The following is a 15693-nucleotide window of genomic DNA, read 5'->3' as shown; positions in this document are numbered from 1 at the left end:
AGGCTTCGGCCTGAGACGCACCTAGATCCCTCCCTAACCCGGACCCCTCCAAAATACACTTAGTTTTAGTTAGGTTAGGAAAAAAAAAATTTAAAATCGTAGCTTCTACCACGTATTTTTACAGACGAACTGCGGGCTGGAACTTGCGGAGCTGTGGACTGCTGCGCGCGCAACGGAACAGAAACTCCGAAGGCAGAGACGGCTGTGCCTTCAAGCTGGGGCCCTGTTGGAGCCAGCGGTAGCCCTGGGCGGCGCGACAAGAAACCGTCCCGGGGATTTTGGAGGACAAGAGGGTCCGACTCGCAAGATACTTCATTCGCCTGAACGACTTACCCCCACCCTGGCTTGAAAGGTCATCAGCTGTCAACCTGAAGAAGGAAGATGAAGATGGCGCAACGTCAGGCTGCCTTTCGCTCCGTGCGCCCGCAGTTCGAGCCGGTTTACCGGCTCGTCTGCCCACTTCTGTTTTAACTGTGGCTGCCTGGGCAGCTGGACTGGGCTGACGAGTGAAGTCGCCCACCCCTGGGGGCGCATGCGCCCCTGGCTAATAATAACCCGAGTACCCAACTTTTAAATGCGGGCCGCAAGGCCCAAGCACCCAACTCCAGCATGGTTGATTTATCAGCCCCTCCAACTCTTCTTACCTGGACCCTTCTTCCCTCTTGTCCAGTAGTTACCTGCTTGCTTAATGCATGATATTTGATCCCCGCATGACCCGGCCCAGGGTTTTCCCTGTGTCTATGGAGGTTTTACCTGGGTCACATTAGTTAGATTTTAAGTTAGACGACCAATGGGGCGTCAGTCATGGCACCAATCGCAGCCATGACTGGCCAGTAAACCCCATTAGCACATGATGCACGCGCCCTTGTCCTGCATGGTTAAAAACCCACATGGTAGAGTTTATAGGCTTCGGCCTGAGACACACTTAGGCCCTCCCCTAACCTTGACCCTCCCCTTACACACTTAGAATAATTTAGGCTAGGAAAAAAAATTTTTACCCTCCTCGAACCTTTGTACCATGCCACCCCCCTTCCGAAAGGAAACTACTGCGGCAGGCTTCCTGCTGAAAGCGGTCCTACCAGCGCTTCTAAACCTAGCAACGCTTCTAAAACAGTGTGTCAACGAGTTCTTTTCTTATAGCGCACAGTATTGGGTCCCAAGAAGATAGTGTAAAAAAAAAATACATACACCTAACTGCACGAGCCAAAGTAAAATACTATTCTGAATAAAATATTTATTTAAAAAATACAATGTGTGGAAACTGCCTGCTTGCCCTGACGAGACGCCACTGTTCCCCTGCCCTCCGCACGCCGGCGCTACTAGCTTGACGAGGCGATCAGAGCCATCTCGTGTCGGGCAGACATACTAGCAGCCAACGTGCAGTGAAACATTCTCATGGCTGGGCCGCTTCTGTAAGTACTTATATTCACTGGTAGAACTACGAGAGGAACACGGTTGTAAGACACATTTATATCCTTTATTTGAATGCATTCTTCAGTTATTCTCCCTTCTTTGAGTAATGTTATCACCATTAAAAATTCACAGAAAGAAAGAAGTTATTATTTATTTTTCGCTCTTTACAGGTGAACCACTAATAACTAAACTATTTACAAACTTTGTCATCTATAATATATTTTCATAAGAAATTCACAGATTACAAAATACAATTTAAAATTATAAATTAAATAATTTGTTGTACAAGTAAACATTATTTCCTTGTAAAAACAAACAAGTGTAAGTAAAAGTCAAATATTTGGTCGAGCACAGCATTGATAATCTGAATTAAAGTCTTTTAGATACAGCGTTAAAAATATTCACCTTAATTTTACGTAAAACATCGGTTGAAAATTATCCAAGTATATTCGTAAGTTTTCAAATGTCTTATTTAATCTTGTAAGAACTGACTGAATTTAACAGCTTGAAGAAAAACATACAATAATCTTCTTGGAGTATTTAAAAGGCCTTAAAGTTTTTAAGTCTTCAGCCGACACAGTATTCTTCGTTTACAATATAACTAAGAAGCGGTAGTCTGTTTTTCTGGAACTACGAAGATCTCTATTTGTCAGAGGTGTGTCGGTGGAAAGTTCGTAATTATACTGTGAAATCAATCTAAAGTAAAAAAAAAAAAAAAAAAAAAACCTGCCATCCCGAAATTCATTGACAGTTATCTCCAAGAGTAAGTTTAAATGCCTACATGACTAGTGAATACTAATAAAATACGCACTAACGAATTCTTCTCTTCACAAAAATAGTTTGATAGAAAGTTGAGCGAGTCTTGCGGCACTCGCCAGTGATGTGTAACATCTAAACTCGGTGACGAGCAGATGCATGTGTTCTCATGCTGTAAATGCACTTGTAATACGAAACTCGGGCCTCGGACATGAAATTTCAAGAAAAAAAATACTTAAAAGATATTTCAGTGTGTGATAAATATATGCGAAATGTGTTTTCGAGTACATTTCTGGACGTAAATAATATGTAGGTACTTTCCGCACCCACCGCTAGAATCCGCTGCCGGATTCGTTAAGGTGGCTTGCTACCAAATCGATCAGCAAAATTACATTTTAGACTATTATAAAACAGCTCCGATTGAAGCGAAAAATACTTGAACAAATACTGAAATTCTGCTTTGGACCTTATTTTAGACCAAGAGTTTTGTTAAAATACTGCCCATATTGTTAAAATTAATTAAACAGTTGATACGATAACTTTTGCCAATGTGAAATTTGGTTCGAACCACCCGACACAGATGGCAGCACCGATGACAGCAGACTTCCTGTTAAACATTCCCATCGCTTTCACGAAAATACTTCCGCAAAATGCCGTACACAAAGAGCTAAGATGTTACACACACAAAAAAAAAGACGTGAGAGTTGTTTCGTCTCTAGGAATTTTTAAAGGGGCCCATTCAAGTGAATTCTTTGTTTTGCCACACTCCAAGTTTGGACTTTTACTTAATTGAGCGCTGGTCTTAAAAATATGGTGGATGTTTGATTTTCTCTCGCTCTTGAAGGTTTGGCCGATTCAATCCACCCAGGATGTTTCCGAATATCTTTAACTATTGACTTTTGACATGAATTTCCGATAGGAACATGAATATCTTTAATCTCAGTTTGGGTGTAACTTCGACTGAGGATTCGACACAGCTTAAAACTCGTAAACCGTGAAAGCTACAGTGTTAAAGTAAATGTATCTTAGTAAAGCAGACCTTGCTCATGGTCGTTACGTACAACTCAGCCGGTTAAGATTAGTACGTAGGTGAAGAGGTAATGGGCGTTGTGGCGTGTGCAGAATTAAAGTCTTTTAGAGCTGTGACTACGAAAGTAATAGACAGATTTGCGCTGATTTGAACTTTAATTTGCTGATGAGTGAGCACTAAATGGTGATAGTCAAGTGGAAACTATAAAGTTACTAACTTTGGTTCTGGAGCTTTTGATCGCAAAATGCATAAGCGAACTTGTAATGTTAAAGAAAAGAAAAAAAGCGAAGTCGCCCTAGCAGAGAAGTGTCGTAGGTGTCGAAAGAGGCAAAAAGTAGCCGAGAGAAATGAGCCAGTGGGGCAAAATGAGCGAGCCTCAGCCGTCTGCCTCGCGAGAAGCGACGGGGAATGCAGAAAGTTGTTTGGTGATGGACGTGGATATGCTCTCAGATGTTGATATGGAGTCAGTTGAGCCAGTGGTTGTGAATGGTTGTCCGAGTTTGACGCGGTTTGGTGCCGCAATTTTTCTGGCATGGCCGCCCAACCATCAAGACGTTCGTATAATTCATGTCAAAAAATAAATGAACATTATTTTATTTATTTCATACAAAACATTCCCGTTCAGCGCGATGGATATTCACTAAATGACCCCCTGGCGGCTGTAGTCCAGAATACAGCCTGCCCAAAATTTATTTTGTATGGCTGCAAGGATATTTACAGAATCGCTGCTGCAATATTTCGTGAAAGGACGAGTCCCTCACATGCTTTCATGTATCCTTGTAGCCTTTTGAGGAGTTTTGTGGCGTTAAAATTTAATACAGATGAAACTACAGCCAATTAATGTCCATACACTTTTATGTCTATCTTTTACTGTCAACTTGAATGTGTAAAATTGGAAAAGTGCTAGAAATGAAAGCGTCGAAAATTTATAAACACAAAAAATTACTGCCACTGAATATACATTTGTCGACACACCAGATTGTGTTAAGTGTCCAAGGTATTTGGATATATTTTCGCGGTTAAAATTTCCCATGGTTGTTGTTATCAAATGTCAGGCCTCCACAGTTCGGACTCCGTGGCTGACCGGGCAACTGTGGCGCGGGGGGCGGGTGCGGTACGCTGCTGGCTTGCAGACTGGACAAGTGCTCGTGTAGTTGGTTTGTACAGCCGCGCGCATGCGCAGTCCCTGGGGCGCGCCGGTGCAACAGGCCGTCTGGGTGGAGGGGGTGGCCTGCTCAGCTGTCCTGGTCAGTTGTTCTGAAGTTTGGGTTCAACAACCATGGATTGTTCTGATAGGTGAGGCGCACGGGGATTTAAGCGGGATTTTGAGTGAGTTTGGGGCTCACTGTAGGAGGCTACTGTGTAGTTTACAGTTTTTATATTTCTTTTTAATTCTGGGGTTTGAATAATTGTACGTTAAGTAATGGGGAAGGGGTTCAAAAAATTGCCCCCAGGCCTTTAATTTTTCTCAGTGGCCCTGGAAAATTCGAGATTTGAGCGGCAACAACATTATTATATGGAGGGAAAATGATGATAATTATGTGATGAGAGTCCCTTGAGTGATTTAAAGATTCTGCACCGGATGTTTCATGCCTTTGTAAATATTTTTAGCCCTAGTTGCTTTCGTAAAAACACTGTTTGAAAACGAAATACCGTGACAAAACCACTTGTCCTTCCTCGACGAATTCCAAAATGCTTTTCGCAAACAGACAGCACTCAGTGCACGTGGTTGTTCCTGTAGCTCGGCGCACCGTGTGTGCCCGGGCAGGCTTGTTGAACGGCACGGCGCAGCTTCCTCGGCGCGGGAGCTGTCACGTCAAACAAATATATATATATCTTTTGGCAAGTAGTTGGTTTGGGAGAGGAGCGGGAGGGGATCGAGGTGCTCGCGAGCCTGGGTCCATCAGCTGACGTCAGCCTTGTACTTCTCCTCCTCCAGCAGCCAGTCGCGCAGCTCGACCATGTGCTCCCTCCAGTAGTCTGGAACAAACGCGTCAGCATATTTTCATACTACGAAAAAATTTGGAGCCCCGGTCACAACAGATAATCTTAGAGGCCTTAAGATTTCTAGAGACCTCCGAAATTGACGTTACTTTTTTGGCGACAGCCTGGACTGAAGACACTTGGAATTGGAGCACAGGTATTTGACACCTTAAAGTAATAATTAAATAAATATATATAAATATATAAATAAATAAAACGACGTGTTTTAACGTACTAAAAAGTATTAAATAATTTCTCCCCATACAGATTCCTAACCCCACTGCAGTATGTCATGAAAATTTGTAATTGTGATTTTTTAATAGCTATGGAAATACTTAGGAGATAAAAGACAAAAAAGTGTCCAGTAGTTGTGCTGTAGTTAATAGTGGAATATAGTTCTTGTTAAGAAATTTCACACAGAAGTTCATATCATTTGAAGAGCTTTAAATTGTTAGTGACTTAGGTTGAACCAATCATATTCCGTTGCATGCATCCCACATCAGTTAAAAATCGATTGCCAATTTTTACCGACCTTACAGACAGACAAACAAGAAAACGAGTTAGTAAAAACCTGGTAATAAACACAAGCCAATGCAAAAACTGACCGAATCATGTAATACCAGAAGATAAAACGAAATATGGCGACAGCCAATACAGAGATACGAAATCACTACATAGTATAAAACCAAGTCGCTTTCCGCTGTCTGTCTGTCCCTATCTATGCTTCGATCTTTAAAACTACGCAACGGATTTTGATGCGTTTTTTTTAATAGATAGAGTGATTCAAGAGGAAGATTTATATGTATAATTCATGCATAATATAGTAGAGAAATACTGATAATTTTAGAGGTTTCTAATGTGATGTCGTAAATAAACACCTTTTTTGCGCTTACATTGCAAATGCTGGCTGAACCCTACGAGATAGATCAAAATAATGTACTACAGTATTGTACACCTTAATAAGGTCTACAAAAAAGTCCACGATGGTATATGTCTATCTCTTAGGGATAACACACAATAACCATTTTTTATCCTTTACTTTTCACGAGAAATAATGGCTTATTTACGAAGAGATTTTAAACAATGCAGCATTAATACTTATCCAATTAAATACCTTAAATACACTGTGCATTTAATTTAGATCACTATGGCTAGAGACCGGAAAAATTCGCGGTTTTATTTCGCGATATGCTAGAATCCAAATGCATTGCTGCTTCAGTGATTGGACCGCAGGTTGTCAGAAGGAATCAGAGCCAATGAATAATCCTCAACGAAAGAAGTAATGAATAAAAAGTATTCTAGTTAATAGTTGTCACGAGTCAGCAGCCAATGAGCAGATGTAATTTGTCAGAGTGCATAGAGGATCTTGGAGTCTATCGTGTAGGTCATTGAGTTCGCGAATTTTTCCGGTCCCTAAATATGGCCCTTTACAGCATATAATTTAAATGAATATTGTCGAAGATATTACAGGTTTGAAATGCAGGGACATAGCGGTTGCGGCGGTACCGGCCGGGGGGCCGGCGGTAAGTGCCTATACATAGCGCTTCGAAGGCCTACAGCACTTTATGATAAGCTGCGATCGCACGCGTCCAATTATATGTCGCTATCTATAGAGTAACATCTAAAGAAAACATGTTTGTATTGTCTAATGACAAAAAAGCTGTGAACGTTGTATATAAAGACATTCTGTAGTATATTCAGTATCAGCATTGCACCCGTGCGAAGCCGGGGCGGGTCGCTAATACTATATAATGCAGACATTTATGGATTATAACCTGGAATACTAAAATTACTATAAAAATTCTGACATCTAATCATGGGCGATTATGATTATTGGACTATTTGATAGAATTAGATACGTTTTGTTCACATTTGCTGCATTTCTTATCTGACTGGTAGAGCCACGAATATGAAGCGGATTGATTGGCTATCAGTGTCGACATGGACTCCAGTTCACATGGCGACCCTGAGTCAGGTGTAATCAAGGGAGGTAGCAACAATCCAATCACGTGCAACCTGCCGAGGATGTGACGTTGTTATTGACCAATGAGCACTCTTAAAATTCTCTATTTTGCATCGGCAAGTGGAGTGAAATAAATCCACGATGTAATCGTGGCTCTGCTCATTGGCTCTGTTCCGGCGAAGAAGGTCGTGCCGCACTTAACTCAGCCAATAAGAAAACACCTTTAAGTAATCACGCCACGCACAAATATAAGTTTATCAAACCAAAACAAGTTATAATAAGTTGCAGGGGATTTCAAGTTATCTTGCTGCAAAAAAAAATATTTTCGCTATAAATTATCTCTCTGCTTATCATTAGAGATGCAATTGTAATTCGCAGAACAATTTAACTCCTTGAATGGTCTTCATCAACACAATGTCTTTACGTTTGCAACGTTTAATTATTTATTGGCTAGGATGCGATATGAACATTCAGAATATGCACTGATAAGAAAATATTTATAACAAATATCTTTGAGAACCTGTCACTATATCTATATGTATTTCTTACGTATAAGAGAATGTCTAGTGTCAATACCAATGAAAAAGTTGTTTATGTACTATTGCACAGCCATGATTTTCTTCAACATACCTATAAAACTAAACTAACAACAGGGGATGAAGAATTAGGTACGGTTATTGACAAACCTCTTGACTCGTAACATTAATTTTTCGCGTAATAAAACCTTTTCCACATTGCATTATTCTCCACCTTCATTTCACGTGGATCCGATGTTAACGGCATTACAGTTTCGTGATTTATTTTTAGTGTGCTGCATCTTAACTCTCGGAAACAGCATTTGGTGGGAGTAATTTCGTGACTGCGACGGAAGTCAACAAACGGAAATGTGTAACAAATACTTTACCGCCATCTGTGGTGGATTGCATGGAACAAAGTTCACAAAGACCAAGGGAAAATTTATAGTATTTACTGTGATTAATTTTTACAAGCTGGGCTATACTTTAATAAAATTCCTTGTCGAATATCAAGTCCTATCCTGGGGTTAAATTTTTTTATCAAGTCTTTTTCGCTTTAACCGGAGACGTTTCATTATAAAGTTTAAATTTTCGCTCTGTAAATAAAACAATTTTGATAGTCGACGTAGTTGCTACGGCAACGAATTCTAACAGTGGGTGCGGAAACTACGTGTGATTCGCGTCAGTAAATATAGTTGAAAACATAATTTGCGTATGTTTATCTCACTCGGAATTATGTTAAAGGAATCGACGCTAAATTTCGTGTCCGAGTTTCGTATTATATGAGTATTTGCAACATAAGGACACGTGAATTCGCTCGTTACTGAGGCCATATGTTACACATCTCTGGCGAATACTGAAACACTCGCAAAATATTATTTTGTATTTTATGAGTTCATAAAATTCTGGTATTAATTGGCCCAATCAATAGTTTTAATATTTTTTCGTAAGTTGTAGAACTGACTTTAATGAGCAGGACCACTGTGGTTTAGTTTGAGAGAGAGCCAGCGGCGTTTTTTCACGGGTTTCCCAGCTCTCCCATCCTTACTTCAATCAATTCTCTAACCTCATTGCCATTTATCGTCTCTAGTGACCCTGATGTTGACGAAATATTAAGCCTTTATTCATCCATTCACGCTTATATTCATTAACTGTTTCTAATGTTCAATCGGCCTATTCGGGGCGGGTGTGTTAATGATTTCGCTGAGCGTACAAATATAGGCAAAAGTAAGCTGACTGGGCTAAGTATTGTTACGATTTACTGCGGGTTCGTAAATGATAGCCCAATTAAAGATTTTTACCACACAGTTTTATTTATTGCCACTACTTATGTCACTTACAAAAATATTCCAAAATGACAAATAATTAATTACACTTAAAGAAAGGTCTATTCCCTAGTCACTCGTTCAAACACCTCGCTGGGCCGCACCTCTGGCGCAACTCTCGCCGCAGCACCCCTCGTGGGTCTCCGCCACGGGACTCCGTCGCCGCACTCCGCCGCCGCTGACGCACTTCCCCTTCGCCGAGGATCTGCTCGACTCCTCGCTCGCAACTTCACTCGGGACTCCGCCACGCCCGCGACTCTATCGCCCGGAAACTCCGCCGCGGGAAAACTCCCGACTCCACTGAACTCACTCACTCCCTGCCCTGGAACCTTCGTCCAAGGACTTCGCCACTCTGCCGCACCCGCGGCGCTATCACCCGGAGACTCCGCCACGGGAGAACTCCCGACTGAAAACTCCAAACTGACTCCCTTGACTCCTCCCCTGACGTCCTCGGGCATATATATAGGCCCCGGCGCAATTCCAGAACTCACGAGAGCGGCCGGGGCCAGTCGCGTCATCGCGAGCCGTCCCGACGGCAGAAATCTCTCGAATACACGTGTCGGCGGCTCGTGTAACTCCGCAGCTGGCAGGTTTCAGATGTCAAAGGCGGGGAGTGGGGGGAAGGAGGGGGGAAAGCGACAATCCTTGTTATCTTCCAGGAGCGCGCGGTGCATATCATGTAGTGGCAGCCGCCGGCCAGCTCTGCACCTTCACGTGTCCCGGCCTTGCTCACGGTCGTAACAATATATTAACTTCAAAAATTATCTAGATTAACACAAAAGGCCTTTTAGGGCAATGGAATCCAATGGAAAAATTTCACTGCGCATTGTGATTATGTCAAATAAAAATAAAAATAAAAAAGGAAAAATAGCTAATACCCCTTCCACTTAATATGAGATTGATTGCGTACTAATTTACCTACTAGTTATATTCTAACTAGTATGGAAGCAGGCTATTAAAATTTTTCTTACACTTTTACTTTTCACGTAGATACAAACCGGTTTAACCCGATATCATACAGCGGAAACCATACATCCGCAGTAAACTTAATTCTTTTGCCGACAACCTTCAAAGCCTTTCAATGGAAATAGCTTTTGTATAGGTTAGTGGTACCGTCAGATTTGACAAATTCAGATCCGACCATAGTTTTCTAAATAAAACCATGTCAGAAATGAGTACGGTCACAGCAGTGAGTCTGATCAGCGTTCAGAGAACTATTCACGTAGCACTCCACCCAGACGAGGTGTTATTGTGTATGTTTCGTGCCCTTGAACTACGACCCGATAGACCTGAGATCCATCTACACGGAGTCAGACGCCCTAACGATCCACACTCGTACATCTTCGTAGTTATTTTGGACAAGTATGAGGCATGTAAGTGATGAATAAAAATATATCCAAATGTATTTCTTTGAGGGATAAGGCCTTGCAACATTCGTGCAGTACGGTCTGTCCCATGATGTGGTCTGTCCTGCCTGAAAGTCTTGAGGTCTGATACACTCTCTGTAGCAGCGTGCCGCATTCACTTGTCTGGTGCATCTGGTTCACGTAGATTGCTATAGACATTTATCTTGGCTTTACTCTAGAGCTAAATACAAAAAGAGAGGTTAATGTAAATTATTATTAATGGAATTTCGATACTTTTTTTAAAATTTTTACCCCAAGTTCATGAAATTTTTGGACCAACTTGTTATTTTCATGCCTACACACATTTACCATTTTATTTACTTTTTGTGTACTTCGTTTTCCGTTCCAAAGTAACTTAACGGAAAATAAATTAAACAATTTTGGTGCCCAATAAGAAATTACATAAAAAGTTTGTTTGGAAATAATTATTTTTGCTCGATTTTACACTCTTCTTGCCTCTCATTGGCGAATATTTTTAATGACGTCAGATGCAGATGGTGCTGTCCGACCTGTGGGAAGCCTTCATTTCACAGACGAGAGAGCCACTCCCGATGTTCCCCGAAGTTCATGCTCGCTTTTTTTTCCGTTCTATCTCATTGTATAAACCGGTGTGGCATTAAATTTTGCGGTCGATTAGGATAGGTTAGCTACATTATAAATACTTTAAAACATTGTGGATTGTTGGTTATATTAGGTAAGTATAGCTACATTAAAAATACTATAAAATAATTTTATGGTTGCTTAGCAAATAACTTTTTAATATGTAGCTATCCAGCGCTAGGAAACCGTTTAGCTGATTTCACAGTATCTTTAATGTAGCTATCCTAACTAAATCAACCGTCCACAATGTTTAAAAGTATTTATAATGTAGCTAACCTAATCTAATTGACCATTAGTAGTTATCATGAATTGTCCAAAATAAACATTCACGGACACACGGCAAACGAAAAATATGACGGCGTGCAAATAAATACCGTTGCCTTGTTTATGGTCTTTCCTTTTATCAACACCACCATATTTGTTTACAATGAACAAAAAAAAATAATCTCGAAGATGCACGATCGGGCGTTTGGCTCTCTCGTCTGTGAAAAGATGGCTTCCCCGACCTGTTGGACCTCGGAAACTCAAGCTCGCCAGCTCCGGTCACACAGATCCGCTCCGCGCGACTGTGCCGTCAAAGCCTGACGTAATAGGTCAAGTGAACCAATCAAATTCCTTTACCGCATCTGCACTACCGGCTCCGACGCATCAGTCAGAATGTGGCAGGGCCTTACGGGAAGCCTAAGATGTAGGTACATCAAGTTCTGTCCCTGCCCGAACACGCCCGAATATTCACCTTCGGCCAACCTCAGGTTTATATATATATACTAGATAATGCCCGGCATGCATTGCAATGCCTCAATCAATTTTTTTTGTAATTTTTTAAACGTATACTAAGCATCTCTCTTTATCTCTCTAATTATCTATCTCTCTATGTATATCTCTATAACTCTCTCTCTCTATCTTTCTATTTATATCTCTATCTCTCTATATATCTTTCTAGCGGACCCGACAGACATTGTCCTGCCCAAATGTACTTTTTGTGAGATATGGATATGGCGGTAAGTATTTCTACGCTGGACATTTTGTATCTTCTCATTATACATACCCCTCCTCTTGGGCACGCCACTGCCGTTACCAAAAACCTTTCCCATGGTTACGCAGAAGGCAACAACAATGCAAAAGCCCGTTGCCATGGAGGCTAATTATCAACAATGCTTAGTTTTTTTGCTTTTAAAGCGTGTTTTTTTTTAGTTTTTCTTAACTCAGAATGGAGATAAAATATCCAATTGTGAATCTAAACCATCCTCGAATCCCCGTGAACTCACACACAAAATTTCATCAAAATCGCGTACAAACAGACAGAAAAGTACTGTTTTATTATAGTAAGAAAGATAGATAATTCTTACATGTTCGCATCCATACAGTATATGAAAAATCAGCATGCATAACCCCACACCTATAACTATACGTATCTGCTGCCCACGACTTTTTCCGCATGGAATTTTATGAGAGCATATTTTCATTAAATAAATCATGAAATCATTCAACGATAAAAGCTGTTTATTTAATTAAGCGGACGGGTTCGCTCCAAGGAGAAAATTGACGCGGCGAGACCTCGTGGACATAGAGAAAAGACACACACTCACTATTTGTGTGGCTATGAAACATGATTAAAAAGGGTATTGAAAATTGAAACAAATATGGCGACACTATAAACTGTCAGGATCTTTATTTTTTTCTTACTCTCTACTTAGTTCCTTACAATAGCAAAACTTAATGGCTTCTAATAATGCGTTGCAATTTTTGCTTTTAAAGCGTGTTTTTTTAGTTTTTCTTTACTCAGAATCGAGATAAAATATCCAATTGTGAATCTAAACCATCCTCGAATCCCCGTGAACTCACACACAAAATTTCATCATAATCGGTCCAGCCGTCTAGGAGGAGTTCAGTGACATACACACGCACACAAGAAATATATATACAAAGATATATATATATATACAAAGATATATATATATATATATATATATATATATATATTAATATTTCTCAGTTTATTTTAATGTAGCTATTATAACTAACCTAACTAACCGTCCATAGTGTTTTAAAGTGTTTTAATGTAGCTAACCTAACCGACCACTTTTAATATTTGAATACATTTTTCCTGCGCAAAAATAAAACAAATCCCGAGGTTGGCCGAAGGTGAATATTCGGGCGTGTTCGGGCAGCGACAGAACTTGATGGACATCTTAGGCATCTCGGGCCTTACGGCCCGTTGTACAACGACACGGAAACACACGCAACAGTCTCTGCAACAGCACGCAGAGACGGACCCATACGGATCAGCTCTTCCGTGCGACCAATACTTAGAAGCAGAGTACTTGGCTGCAGTGCTAGCCATGTTTATGTTATAAATACTTTAACATTTGTTTCAATTACAATGATAATTTTTTTGTCTTTTATGTTTATTATATAAATAGGGGCATGCAGATTTAGCGAAAAAGGTTTCGAGACTAGATGAAGGTTTAAACACTATAGCATCGTCTGTGTTCTGTGATTGGGCGAGTTTCTTCTAGGTACATGTCGATTCACCAGTTACAGCGATTCAGTGCGGAAGCAAACGCGTCCTGAGTGGCTCGGTCAAATAAGGCAACGACTTGTCTCGCAGACGGCCGCCAATCACAAGGAAGAAACCACAGGTGCGGGTATATCTTGTTGCAGTCTAATAAGTGTTCAATCTTTTCGCAAAAAAATGCCTGCCCTTATATATATGCAAATGTTGCTCGTACTATGATCACGAAACACAGTAATTTATTTAATTAAACTAATATTTGGTAACCTTGAAATGCAAATATCATTGGTTACTACTTGTTAGATGTCCGTGCATTGGGGAAGCAGCAGACGCGATGAAATGTTCCGTGAGATGCGTCTTCGTTTACGCGATCCATCTTAGTTCCATGCCATTGTAGATTGGGCATACGCTCTCGCGCGTACAGAGCAGTGAAGACCAGCTGGCGGTTCACTTGAAGAGGCTTTCAAATGAACATTATAAGTAGAGACCTGCAAAATTCGTGGTTTCGATGTCCTTTAGGATAGACTGCACATACCCCTGTACACTCGGGCTAATAACGCAAGTTCATTGGCTGCCGACTTGTAAGTTGTCTCAGCTGGTTTGTCTGTGATTCGATCCTTCTTTGGTTGAGGGTTTATAACTGGTTGAGATTCGTCCAGATGAACAGTAAGCCAATAGCAATATTATCTAAGAGGTATATGTGTTTGAATTCTAGCCTATCACCGAATGAATAAGCGAATTTTGCAGGTCTCTAATCATGAGTTATACTCTCGTGAGTTAGCAATCTTTTCTTACATATATGTAGGATAATTTGTCTACAGACACTTTTGTAAAGTCATGGTATTCTAAAAATATAATGAAAATAATATATATTAATTTAATATATATTGTATCATGGAAAAGTTTTTCTTTAATTTGATGTTGTAAATAATATGTTTAAAATAAGAAAAAAACAGTTTCTTCATGACATGCCACAGGTTGTATTTATTTATGACGCTACAGAATAATAAAACAATACAAAATAATTCTTAGTACTGTAATATTTATTAATGTGTATCCGGCCTTCCGATTGGTTTGGAAAATGTCATCTGACTCTCTAAACGAGTCAAGTTGGCCACAATTGGCTCTGGATGATCGTAACTGAAATAAAATGATTGCTAGATTAGGTTAGTTGCATTTAAAATACTGCAAAATCGTTAAAATAAAGTATCCTCACCAAAAAAAAAGTGCGTGCAACTGAGTATAGTGATAAAAGTGAAACTCCTTTGTCAATTCAAACCTCGACTTGTAAGTATATCCTAAGGGGTAAAACGGCAGAGAAAGCGAGAGAGAGAGAGACAGAGAGACAGAGAGAGAGAGAGAGAGAGAGAGAGCGCAAGAGAAATAAGACGGTTTTCTTAACAAACATGAATTAACAAAATTATTACTTCAAAATAATCTCAAACCCCGCTGTGTTGTCCTCTGCCCAACTACTCCCTTACTATATGCCAGCAAGTCAGGCTGGCGTCAGCCGCAGGCGGGTCCCTATCCCTGCAGCATGGCAGGGTTCAATCTGAGCCGCACGCCGCCACAATTTTTTTTCCTAACCTAACTAAAACTAAGTGTATTTTGTTTGGGAGGGTCTGGGTTAGGGAAGACTCTAGGTGCGTCCCAGACCGAAGCCTTTACGCCTATTCATGCTGGGTTTAAGCCATGCAGACAAGGGAGCATGCATCGTGTGCTTGTTCGGGGATTGGCCAGCCATGGCTGCAATTGGCGCCATGACTAACTCCCCTTCTTAATACTAGACTATAACTAGATAATTTCGGCCCAGGTAAAACCTCCATAGACAGAGGGAAAACCCTGGGCACTTTCATGCGGGATGCAAAATTTCATGCATTAATTACAAGCAGGTTGGTTACAGGAACAGAAGGAAGGTTCAGGAAGAAGACTTGGTCAGAGTAGAAAGAGTCTACCATGCGGGGGTTGGGCGCTTGGACTGTTGTGTCCGCTTGTGTTGTTTAGTGACACTGGTTTTTTGGGGGCGACTTAGTCGATTCCCCCCAGTTGCCAGCCAGCTGAAACTTAAGACTAAGTTGTATTCTAAATCTAAGTGACATGTGTTGTAGCGCATGTGTGGGCATTAAATGTTTTAATTACGTTAAGTATCCGCGAGCTGAAACATGGGCCTTACTCCGGAGAAACTAT

At 40.7% G+C, this 15693-nt stretch overlaps 1 protein-coding gene and 1 long non-coding RNA gene across 2 annotated transcripts in view; one reads left to right on the top strand and one right to left on the bottom strand.

The window, feature by feature from the left end:
* LOC134536566 (uncharacterized) overlaps positions 1 to 2138 on the top strand; it is a 42309-nt gene extending 40171 nt beyond the window's left edge. The window contains exon 2 of the long non-coding RNA XR_010075805.1: positions 125 to 2138. This is a non-coding gene — a long non-coding RNA (uncharacterized LOC134536566). The remainder of the gene's footprint in view (positions 1 to 124) is intronic.
* Positions 2139 to 4572: 2434 nt separating this feature from the next.
* The window catches only part of LOC134536564 (retinol-binding protein pinta-like), a 268629-nt gene continuing 257508 nt past the window's right edge, over positions 4573 to 15693 (bottom strand). The window contains exon 7 of the mRNA XM_063376315.1: positions 4573 to 5179. Within this exon, the coding sequence (XP_063232385.1) occupies positions 5103 to 5179 (77 nt within the window). The 3' untranslated portion in view covers positions 4573 to 5102. The remainder of the gene's footprint in view (positions 5180 to 15693) is intronic.

This window comes from Bacillus rossius, chromosome 11, assembly GCF_032445375.1.
Source record: "Bacillus rossius redtenbacheri isolate Brsri chromosome 11, Brsri_v3, whole genome shotgun sequence".
NCBI lineage: Eukaryota > Metazoa > Arthropoda > Insecta > Phasmatodea > Bacillidae > Bacillus > Bacillus rossius.
This window is presented reverse-complemented; position numbering and strand designations above follow the sequence as displayed.